This window comes from Sturnus vulgaris, chromosome Z (genome assembly GCF_052056855.1).
Source record: "Sturnus vulgaris isolate bStuVul1 chromosome Z, bStuVul1.hap1, whole genome shotgun sequence".
Lineage (NCBI taxonomy): Eukaryota > Metazoa > Chordata > Aves > Passeriformes > Sturnidae > Sturnus > Sturnus vulgaris.
Window position 1 is genome coordinate 55968466 of NC_142283.1, and position 12669 is coordinate 55981134.

Sequence of the window (12669 nt, forward strand, 5' to 3'; positions counted from 1 at the left end):
TGTGGGGGGAGATGGGGGTGACACTGGCAACTGCAGGCTTCCCCACTCCCTCTTGCTAGGATGATGAAAAATTATGACATTCCCACACAGCTTCCACAAAAGCTTAAAATTCCTGCTAGGGGATGCTAAAGCCTCAGTCCAGAAATATGTATGTTTCTACAAAAACAGGTGGAAAGCCTACAAAAATATATTTTTTTCTACTACTCTTGAAGCAGGACCAGTAGCTGCTCCGAGATCAAACAGCAAGGGTTTGTCAGTTGCCCTGACATGAATCAGCAAAACCTGTGAATCAGAACAGGCCTGTGTTCTGTGGTCATCAAATGCAATGCTGTTCTGTGTGCTTCTGAGTGAACATAACATAAATGTTAGGGAAGGAACTACTAAAATGAGCCTTTTAATCAGAACTGAACTAAAGAAGAGTGGGAAAAAAAAAAAGAAAAAGCTCATATTACTTTATTTCTAGGAATTCCCATCCGACCTTAAAAAGTTATTTTAATACTGCTCAAATCTTCATTAATGCAAACTCATTTAGAACACAGACCAGTGATTTATAAAAATACTTCCAGACACAGAAAAGTAAGCTTACACTGAATATGCCTTACATTCTCAAATGTATTTTGACAGCTCACCTTACAATTACTGAAATTATCAAGTATTCTTAATACTGTCATGAATCAGGGTTAGCAACCCAATTAGCTTATAAGATAAAAAAGGCCACAACCAACAACTGTCTGTTCAGCTACATCCAAAATTCAAATTTTTAATGACAATGACCCGTCAAAAAGTCATTTGCCTAAAGAGATCTACAGAACATTGCAATGCACATGCAGCATAACTAAGGCATGTGGAAATGTAATACAAATCTGCTCACCATCCTTGTAATCAGTGCCAAAGGGAAGCTGCATGCAGCATAGCCATTGAGGACTGTAAGGAGAAACAAGAATGCACAAAAAAACAAACAGATGCCTCAAGTTCAAGTGACCCATTCAAGTGAACTGTTGAAGATCTAGAGATTTAGATCCTTACCCCTTTCCTCTCCTTTAGTGTTATTTCAAAATCTATTGCTAAGAGTTTGATGTAAAATTATAGTGGAAACTAGAGTCTCGAGTTTTCAGCAAACACTGCTTGCTCTTTCCTCATTATATTCATCAATATTCAAGAATATTCATCATATTGTTTAGTAGAGGTCACTTTTTAAGGAAAAGATGCACAGATAGACACACATACATAACATACAAGCTAAATACTGATGAACTTCTGGGTGCAAAATTTTATCCTCCCCATACACTCTGCTGCTGAAATCCTTCCAAACTCAAGATAAATTCTGGTGATGCTCTCCGAAGAGGCACACAGAAAAGAAGCACGTCTCACACCTGACAACACCTGGACGGCCTGGGACTGAAACAGCTACTCTTAAGCTTACACAGACTGTGGCTAGCCAGCTGACAGAAGATAACTGGGCTACTTGCTACAATTGTTTCCCAGTTCCAAAGAACTTTATTAGTATAGCTCTGTCCGTGCATCTTCCCAGCTGGCTGCAAATTAAGAGCAGACATCGGCAAGGTTTTTTGCTGTTCTTTGGGGCAATTTCTCAGCCCTATCAAACCAGCCTGCTTTGTCTGCAGTGCTGTCTTTATAACTTGGATGCTTGCAGAAAGCAGTTCAGGTTCAAGGAAATGGTCTCATTGACCTTTTGCTTACCAGGATTTGACCTCTCTGAATGTACAGCCAGATGCCACCTGGGGCTCTGAAGTCTTACTTGCTTGTCACGGCACTCACTTCTAGGACATGTATTCATGCAAAATTATGATATATATGAAGCTGCAAAAAAGGAGAATAACTTTGGTGCACAAAAACCCAGCTGGGAAGAAAACATCCAATCTTTCCATCTCTCAGGAATGTTTCCAGGGCATATAGCATTCCTTGCATTCCAGCAACACTTTTGTCAAAGTGAAACTTTTTATCTTAAGCAAGGAGACTGCTTCCAACATCTTGTGGAACTACTTTCTTGTGGAACTACTGGAAGAGGCTCTTTACAGAGCTGCTCCCCTTTGGCTGGGCTTCTCCCACAGCTTAGTACTGCTGTTGATTCAGCATTCAAGCACAGAGGCAGGGCTGAGTCTCTAAATGCAGATTCTGGAGATGTCTGTGTTGCTTTCACTTCCACAGCTTTAAAACTGGGGATACCTGCTATCTGAATTCTAGAGAGGACTGTGAAAAAGTGTTTTAGTGCTGGAAGCAACGTTATGCTGACACATAAAACCTGTTACCAGAAATGTTCTTCTTCATAAAATGTTTGTTTATTTACACGAAACTGCTGATGTTTTCTGTATCAAAATATCGTGTTTTCTTATATGTCTTTGGGAGAACTTTCAGACTCTTGCTTAATGTTTAAGCTGCAAACACAGCACTGCTCCAAGTGCTTCATTCCTTGTATTTCCAACACTCATGACACTTAGGACAGGAAAACAAAATTCAAATCTGTTCAGCAGCTGGAACAAAATTTTAAATGCAAGACATATATTTCACCATAGCCAGACATATGGTGTAATTATCTCAACATTTCACAAAATGAGGACATAGAGGAGCTTTTACTCCATGCCAACTTTAAGACCAGGTAACTACTCTAAATTCTGAAGTGTCTGCAGATACAGGAATGTTTGTCCTTTTCATCTTTCTGTTTGAACGTTAAATTTTTCTACCACTTTCCCAAAACTGGAAAACACTTTCAAACAGATAAACAAATGCTGAACTTGCAGTGGAAACAGGACCCAGAGTGAGGTATGTGCCTTGCATGTGCTTTTTTTTGCTCTCTCAAACCAAGGTCTTGAGCAGGTTATTTCACAAGTATAAATGTTGGAGAGGCTGACTGAAAATCAGCAGAAGATGTTAGAATATTCTGGGCAGCACACCAAACCTAAGAAGCTTCATTTAAAAAATTAAAAAAAGGGGGGGAGGGAGAAAAAAGACCATGCAAAGTATTTGGCTTTTGCAGATGAAATACGTTGTTGTGTCCCACTCTCACTTCCCCAATTCTCAACTCGTCTTTCAAAAGTATACTTCTTCATGCATATGCACAAGATTTGACAACATTCGAATATGTATTTTCCTCCCATTGCTTTTCCAGAAAAAAGGAGGAGGAAGTATTTTGCACTACTGAGTATAAAGTCTCCCTCCTACCTAGAAATTATTGCCTAGAATTTAAAACTTGGTGACCTAAAGAAGCCCTCTACAAACATCCTCTTGCTCTTTGTCACTGGTTTATCAACTTTTTCTCCCCTCTTTTCCAGTTTCTGCTGAAAGGGCAGCAGCTGTGCTTAGCTGGAAGAAAAACATTTTACTTGGAAACACTTCAGACTGCAAAGAGATTGACTGATGGTATTTTGCTACTCAGAAAACATCAGCCCATTACTACAGTCAAGACACTGTAGCATGCCATGATGGTCCTGTTCAAGTGCTAGAAGCTTCCAGAGACCTTCACATCATTGAAAGAAAGCAAGCGTAGATCTGCTTGTTCATCTCTCATCTCTTCTACTGTAACTGGTCTAAGCAGGCAGTTAATTTACCAGAACAAAATTAGCTAAATGGTCTCACTCACATACCACGACAACACATGAACTGGCAAAGCGTCTATAATGCTGAAGCTGCAGCTGAAGTAAGGGTAACAGACTGTATGTGTGTGTTTTAAGACCACTGCAGATTCATGTCTGGGAATTTAATAGCCATTTTTGCTAAAGATGCACATTTCAGATGTTTTGAAAATGTGGCTAAAAAAATCAGTTTTTTATTTTGACCTGCAGCTCTTCTAAGCACCCTGTTACCCTCCTGCAAAATTTCTGGGTTAGCAGTACATAAGTCTTCACAGAGATCTTAAAAATATAGTCACAGGTTTGTGCAGGAGTTTAGGTGAAGTTTTACATTATAGTCTACATTATATAGTAGATTAGACTAGATGATCCTAATGTTCCCTTCTGGATCTAAAATCCATCAATACATATTTTTAAAAAGAAAGGAAGCCTCTGAGCATGATTACCACTTCAAACATACAAAAGAAATGAATAAAGTATGATTTGCTCCTTTAAAACATGCACTAGAGCTGTCTTCAGCAACTACTAACCCTGCAGAAACACGTCACTTAGACTTCATAACGAAGGAGTCAGGCACTGGAAAGAAATCTCAGCCCAACAATCAACAGAGAAATACTTAAGAACGTGTCTTTTGTAGGAGACAGCAACTGCAACACATGCAGTCAATACCATAGGGAAACGACCCACGCTCTTTAATATACAGGATCCACTCAGAACTCACACAGGTGACAAGAGGCAAGAAAAATCTAACCTCTAAGGTCTGTGAAAAGCACCAAAATAAAAATGTCACGGAAGAGTAAACAATATATTTCCTGGGGATATTATTTTGTCTGTAGACAGAAAAAGTAGAAACATCTTCTCCAAGAACATGCCTAAGAAAACAGAAGATACTGCTAAGAAGCCTGTTGGCTATGATCCTGCTCACGGCTTAAAATTTCTTCAAAAAACATTGGTGCCTCTTTCACCCACTAGCTCCCTGCTATGGAAAAACACTTCTTCAGAGTCTGGAAAATGCTGTTTGATCTCAGTAAATTACATCTCACTGCTTGTCGGTTTCTGATTGATGGTGTAACTTAGGGAACAATATCTGTATGTGGAATAGTGTCTGGAGAAGCAGTCAGGGATTATTGAAAATACAGTATTTATGCAGTTTAAAAATCAGTGGAACATTACGTATAATTTTTTTCTAGAGTAATGAAAAATTACTGAAGTGCATTTGGGAACAAAGGGTATAAGGTCTTTTGTCTATTTTTAAAAACACTTGGCTGGTAAGACTTCTTAGTGAGTTAGTAGTGATGGATGCAAGAAAAAGTGTCAACTGCAGTTGAGCATAAAACCAAATGCTTCTCCAACCAATGAGCAGAAAGGAAGACGTCACTGTTCAGTGGTGGTTAGAAAAGAGGGAATAAAATAAAGTTGAAGAAAAGAGAAGGAAAATGAACCAAGGATCACTGATTTCTCTAAGCCATTTAAAACTACTGGAGAAGGAAGAAAAGTCTAAGGTTTCATCACACCATGTGTTGTTTCTTCATCTATCTAACACGTCACAGCTAGCTGGAAGACTACAGCTACTATGGAAGCAACAGCCACCTCCTCAACAGAAATAATTCTGGAGTTAGTAAACTCAAGGGCTCAGTATTGACTTACACAAGCCACAGGTATTACTTTATACACACTTCACCTTCCAAAACATCATTTGAATCCTTAAGGTCCTGCCATGACACAACCACATGACAGGACTGAAACAGACACCAGTACTTCAGCCACAGAAAGACCATGACTGAGAACAATTATGGAACCTACACAACATACATCCTACACTAGACAGAAAGAGGAGAACACTAATTTCAGTATAGAAAGAAAGACAGGCAAATGAAGAAGGATGCTGTTATCAGTGCTGTGACTCTGTGAAATAAAAAAAAACAAACAAAAACAACCCACTAAAACTTGGCAGGTGTAAAGTGATTGAAAAAAAGTACTTCCTACAGACCATACAAAATTAAATTGCCAAGTTCACTGATTGGTACAGAGAAACAAAATGCGTGAAAAGCTTATTGTCCTGGCTCAAGATACCTTTGAATGCCAGAGGGTGAAGATTTTGTTCTCTGTTTCTCTTATTTCTCCAGCATCATTTACTGACCTGATTCATTGATGGAGAGACAGCTCAGTGGAGTTGGATTACTCCAGCAGAGCCATGTTAACACCTGTGTTAACACTGTCTGCTAGTGTTGGGAGTTCTGGGAGTAAGGGAACAAGGAAGTCCGATAAACACTGTCAAAACCACAGGGTAAATTCACCAGTGCTGCAATTTACTGCGCATTACAGTAATCCTTAAGAGAGCCTGAAACACAATATGGAAAGAAAGATTTATCTGCAGTAGTTTTAAATTAAGTAACATGGTATGATGAGTTTGGGAAAAAAAAAGAACGGAAGCTAGTCTGCAAGTGGCTTCATTACATGGTTGGGATGCAGGAGTAGTTCCCACATGTAGTTTAGAAAGGATGGCAAAGGCTCATTGGGAGGCCTGTGGAAAAAATGACAGCATTTCTGAGAAGAAAGGTAATTCTGAGGTTGGAGCAAAGATGGTTATTTATTCCTATGAGGGAGACAGGTGGTAAGCACCACAGATAGCACATCAAGTGCTGTACAACTTAAGAGACATACGTTAAGTGCAGAAGGTAGAGCTGACTGGACTCCTGAACCATGAGGCTTCGAAAGTGCAATACTGCATGACTGTACATCATCAGCCTTACTTCACCACCACACTACACGCCTTCCAGAAATCAGACACTATCTTTAAAACACCTACGTTATATGCTTTGCCTCCTTCCCAGCAGCAACCCACACCTCCTGGGTGCAGGTCCAAGGCAAAGTGGGGCCACGCAGCCCAGTGGGTGCACTTACCTCTTGCTTTTGACTCCGAGGAGGAGGGGATGTCCTCAGAGGCCAGGATTTGGGGGAGGCACATGGGAGCACCAACCCCCTGTCCCAGGTAGGAAGCAGGTGGGTAGTAGGAGCACATGCGGTACTGGGAGCTGACAGCGTGGTGTCTCTCCATGCCCTTCACCTGCCAGGAGAGAGAAATTCAACAGCAGCCTGTGAAAGTCAAGCCCTAGTGCCATAGGGGCAACCCTACTATCCCTCCCCCCTACTCCTCCATGGCTTTGAAGGAGGTCACAGTGGGTGCATGGGAAATAAAATTCTGACATGCTGGCCTTGGGTTTTTCATTTGTGGCTTCACAGTCTGTCCACACTGACCAGCTACAGGCGGTCTGGTATAAGATGTGATCCAGCACCAGCAGCAGACCCAGCTAAGGCTGCTTTATCTTACTGCAGATGGAGACGCATCTGGCACAAAAGCAAGTACCCTTCATTGCAAGCAGCTTCCTGCCAAGTCCCCAGCTTATGGCACACACAAGTGTATACACCTGGCCAGTGTCAGAGGTGAAGTGTCCATCCAGCTCCTACATCTCCCCAAAGACTAACCCATCTCAGATTGCTGATAACTGCTCTGCCAGGGACCTGCTGGGTGGCTAAGGGGGACAGTCCTATCGACCGACTCTCACAGGATATGCTCCATGGAGTTGAGCAGTGACACACACAGAAACAAGCACACTGTTTTTCTCACAACACTGTAAGATGGGAAAAATATTTTCCTGAGTTACCGAAAAAAAGCATGTTGTGTTTAGACTACACAGGAAGCCGGTTGTGAAGCCACAAATGGACAGCAGCCTGCAGGTCTGCCATGTCAGCACAGCATCCACCAGATTTCCCTTTCCCCTCCCACAGATTGCAGCAAAGTGGCAACACTCAGACATCAAATCCAATGCCCTGATATCATCCAAACTGATCTCTTCAGAGGAGTGATACGTTAAAATTTGTGTTTTATGAAAGAACTACCAACTTACTATTATTTGTTATAAAGCCCTACAATGCGACGTGGCCTCAGTGCTCAAAAATGAAGCCAGAACACGATTAACATTTTCAATTGGAAAGATAAGACTAGCTGGTTTCCCTAAGTGTGCTGGGAAGTGAACGACTGAAAGATGGAAAGCTTCTGGGCAGAGACAAAATGTCAGAAGAGTTTTGTACCGGTTATGATAGTAGCAGTGGTAATAATAATGCACATCCAGCTATGCCATACACAGTGTCTATACGCAGACATGCTTGACATGTGGCCTTTTCAGCCACATCCCGTCTCAGGTCTGCCTGCTCCATGGTGGTTTCCCTGGGTCCCAGCCAGCTGTGGCTGGAGTCCCGCCCCTCAGCCCTTCCCAGGCTGCAGAGCTCAGAGCCAGGGGGCAGGGGAAGCTGGAATCTGCAGTCCCAGACAGCTGCCCCATGCCAGCAGACCTACAGCGTCTGGTCCTGGCAGTAGAAACCACCAGCACCTCCTGGAATCACCCCAGAATGCAGTCATCCCCTTGCTTTGCAAGAGTCCCTGCAAGAATTCCATATTCTTTTTCATATGCCTCGCTGCAAATAATGTGTCCCTGTTAGTGCTCTCTGAGGCATGTTTGCAATGAGATTAAGAACAGAGAGAGAGAGAATGGTGGCTGTTCCCAGGAAGCAAAGTGCACTGACTTCTGACAGCAGCATAGTTGCATACGCTTGCACAGGTACTGAGGGACTTGCTTTTAGCCATGAAACTTAAGAGGTTTCTAAACACTAAATTGCTCTTCAAAAATTCAATGAGTCATCCTGAGGAAGCCTGAACGCTAAAGAGCTAATGACATTGCTTCTCCTCTTCTGCCGAAGGGCACTCTCCTTTTTGAAAACAAGACTCTCTCAACAAAACCTTGTCTCTGTGCAATACCAAGTGCCCAAAAGCACAGTCCAAAGGGCATTTTGAATCTGCACATCTGCAAAGCTCAACAGCCCTGGAAGTACTGGGAAAAAAAGTTAGCAAACTCCTCACTGTCTGCTGTGTTGCACACAGTCTTCCTTCCCTCGATGGGGCAGGGCAGCATCCACAGACCTCACATCTCCACTTCTCCCTTGTGTAAGGCACACGTACAACTGAGAAAAGGTTGCCTGCATGAGAGACTACTTCAGCTGTAACAAAATGGAGGGATCACTCCCTGGCACTGACTCGATCATGCGCATATCTCCCCTCCCTGTAGAGTGGATGCAGTGATCCGTCTCCTTTCAACACCTTTTTTAGGGGTTTTCTCCATTTCTTAAAAAAACAACTCACCTAAAATCCCCAGATGCAATGAATTATTACTACTATTATTATTAGTGTGTGGTAGCTGGCTAGCAAGAGACATGTTTTATAATCTTATTACCCACACCAAGTCTATGAACCACAGTTCAACCGACAGCCAGAGGCTTGGCTCTGCAAAGAATATGCTGTGTATTAACCACTGAAGAAAATCTAGAAGCTTTTGGTTTTGTTTTATTAAACTGTTTAAAATCCACACCACAGTAAATCTGAACCCTAAGGTTTCCTTTTTATAGTGCTTAGCAATCCTATTTTACAGTAACAATAAAAAAACAACCAGTTGTAAAAATTCTTGACCTTAGCGCTGCATTAAAAAGGGGGCTTAGGAGACCACATCCTCATGAGAAGGGACATTTGTTCTGTATTAACTCCTGCAGCTCTGTGGAATCCTTGCAGGTTTTTGTGTGCCAGAAAGGGAGATCAAGACAGACTTGTGAAAGCCCTGGAATATTCAATTATTTTCAATGTGAGGCAGTTCAGCTTTCCAAATGCTACAGTTAGGTACCAGGTTTAGGATCCTATCCTAGGTCCTGTCCAGGGGGAATGCTGGGGTCATGCATGGATCACAGGAGAATGCCTGGCCTTCTGTTGTCTCCTGCCTCCCTTGCCCCTTCCACCCCTACAACAGACTGAGACAGGCATGAGCTGGGACAGTCCCATAAACCACTCTGGTTTGCATTCACTGCAGCCTCCATGCCAAAGAATAAGGCATGCTTTAGGTGAGCAAGAGCTGCAGAAGGAAAAGGCATGCATTAGTCTTCACAGAGGGCAATCTGAGCTCCCTTCCAGCCACTCACTGCTTGTGCCCTGCTCCAGCTGCAGGATTCACCAAGTACCTCACAGACTTCAGTGGGAGACACATATCATTGGAGCAGCAGTTGGCCTATGCAACATTTACAGCTTCTCCTGAATTGTACAACACAGCACACACTCAGTAATGTTTTAAAAGATGTACTGCAAGCAATGGTGGGATGCTTACAATTCATGAACAAATAAATATGGCCTGATTGGAAGGCCATGAGTGCATTGGGAATTCTTTCCTTGCAACTTGAAAAGCCACTGTGAGGAACTGAGAGGCAGCTACAGTTTGCCCTCCCACAGATAAGCTGGAAACAGGGCTTGTGTCACCGAGCAATCATCAGTGATGCCCTCCAGCTATGTCCAAGAGTGACAGCATACTCAGCAAAACCCAGGGAAAACATGAGGAAAAAGTCCTTGCATCAGACCATTTCTGCAAAAAACCTTTCTCAATAGTTGGAAGAGCACGTAAAGTCCAGTTCCTCTTCCCAAGCTTCTGGCAACACCTCCATAACCTCAACAATTCTTCTTCATACAGAATGAGCTGAGGAGAGAAGGTGGCCAAACCAAAACCAGGAAGGTGTCAAAGCAGGCACCAAGTGGTGACTCACCTCTCTAGCCTCAGAGATTAGAAAATGGTCCTGTCCTTCCCAGATATTTATTTAGGCAAAACATCACCTGTGTAATTCTTTTATTTGCAGAAGCTGCCAGACACAATCTCTTTGTGAGCACACCAGTGTTATTTTAGCAGTTATCTTCACACTTTGCAGTTGATCCCGACTATGGGGCTTGTTTCCAAGAAAAACAGGAGGAGGTCATGGATGCTATTCCTGGGTGACAAGGGCTGCAAAAATTTCAAAGCAACACAGGAGATCTAAGTGCAATCCTTCAGCTCTGCCACTGGTGTGTCACATGATTTTGGCCAAGTCACTTTACCCACAATTTCCATCCTTTTATTTCACTAGTGACTCAGCAACAAACTTACCAAACTGAGTAATTATGGAAACACCAGAGAAACTCCTCCTTCTGTCTTGATCTTAAAGTCCATTTTCGTGGGCATAAAATTGCATTTGTGTCATTTCTTGCAAACAACAAAATTCACAAGTTGGTTTTTGGCATGGGCAAGAAGGCAGCCACTAGGCAATGAAATGGAAATTCAGGCATCAGTAATCTCCCCTCTGTCACCTGTGAGCTGTGTGACTGCGGCAAGTTATTTAACACTTCCCTGCCTCAGTTTCTGCAGTTATAAACCAGGTTTGCTGCTACTCTCCCACCTTGCAATGTTATTCCTCATGTGCTGACCCTTCACAACTACTGTTGCACTCATACTGCCCAAGGTGTTTCATTCTTGAAACCAGATAAGCATGTTTTCCAGCATAAGGAAAAAATGAGTCTATGATACCCCCTGCCTTGACTTACTTTGATTCTAGCAGAGAAAATACAAGACACATCTATATCTGTCCCTCCTTGATAGACAAACTTAATTAACCTTTGCTATTCTGTTCCAACCTATTCTTTTAGACAAAGGCAGTGACCCATAAACAATATGTTACCATCAGAATCTCAACTGCAGTGACACCTAGAGATATAGCCCTATCAGCAGTATTGGAAAATAAACCACTTAGATTAGCTCCTCCAAGAAATATGGATTGCATTCATGTCACACATGAGCTGTCAGAAACATTAGGATACTTTTAGCATAAATCTGTAGTGTGAAGGGTATGTTATGAATACAGTATGTAATTCACTGCTTACACATAAAATTGGGACTGTCTTGAGTGACTTGCACAATGTGTATATATTTACACACACAGGTACACATTTTACACTGACTTTGGAGAGCAAAAATGCAGTTTCTGTAGGAGAGACAGGCTTTTTGGAGGAAAAACTGGGCCAGAAAGCAGAAGCAGGTGGTAGAGGTTGAAAAGAGACATCTTTTTTACTAGCAAGTGGCTATTCTTCCAATTCATAGCTGTCCTATCATAGCCACATTCTTCTGGATTTAGTAAAAGAGAATTTTTCCAAGTTTGGTACTTCTAAGAAATCCTTAAAAAACAGTTTCCTACATCAGCAGTACTATAGATTTCGTTTCCAGATGGAAAATGTAAATCCCACATTAGAAAATAAGTAAAAATTTCTCACCAGTATTTTTGCTCTAAATTTGTATAAGGAAAGAACAAAAAAGTTGAGGTTCTGAAAGCGAGAATACTGGCAGGGCAGGGCAGGGTAGGGTAGGGTAGGGTAGGGTAGGGTAGGGTAGGGTAGGGTAGGGAAGGGAAGGGAAAGGAAGTTCCGGGAAGTTCCGGGAAGGGAAGTTCCGGGAAGTTCCGGGAAGTTCCGGGAAGGGGAAGGGGAAGGGGAAGGGGAAGGGAAGGGAAGGGAAGGGAAGGGAAGGGAAGGGAAGGGAAGGGAAGGGAAGGGAAGGGAAGGGAATTCTGAAATCTGTCCAAAACATCAACACCCTTCCCAGGAGCAGGATCCCTGGGGTCACCAGAATTACAAAGAAAAAGCAGCCACTGGTCCTCAGGTGTGGGGACCCTTGAATCTCACCGATTTTTAATGCTTCAGCTGTATGGACCAGAAGTTCTAACATTTTTTTGGGGATGATGTTGACTCAAAATAAGTCCAGATTAGATTTGCGCTCTGGATCACATGCCAGCAGTTTCTGAGCTTAGAATCAAGTCTGATTAGATCCAGATGTGTCCATTAAAGTTTTACTTTTGCTGTGACAGAAAAGGCTGCAATCACCCCATATTCTCCTACTGAAGTGAGACCAGTTTCAGAAGCACCAACTTTTAAGTACACCAACCCACTCCAACTTGCAGTATTTATGTTGGCAAACTGATTTTACTGTTAACTGGATAGAATGCATACAAATTCCAACTGTAATGTGCAATTACAAGAGCTTCAAGGGAGACTACAGATGTTTTCACTGGAGTGAAACAAGAGGTACAGTAACCACCAAATCTGCTATATTTCCTACCAAGCTAGGCTTGTCTCTTCCTCAGATGCAACAGCAGACATGTCTGATTATCTGCCTTAGAGTGGGAAGGAGCAGCA

General features: G+C 42.4%; 1 protein-coding gene across 1 annotated transcript in view; it reads right to left on the bottom strand.

The window, feature by feature from the left end:
- Positions 1–12669, bottom strand: part of DMRT1 (doublesex and mab-3 related transcription factor 1) — a 57503-nt gene that overhangs the window by 19149 nt on the left and 25685 nt on the right. Inside the window, exon 4 of the mRNA XM_014877827.2 lies at positions 6492–6654. Within this exon, the coding sequence (XP_014733313.2) occupies positions 6492–6654 (163 nt within the window). The remainder of the gene's footprint in view (positions 1–6491; positions 6655–12669) is intronic.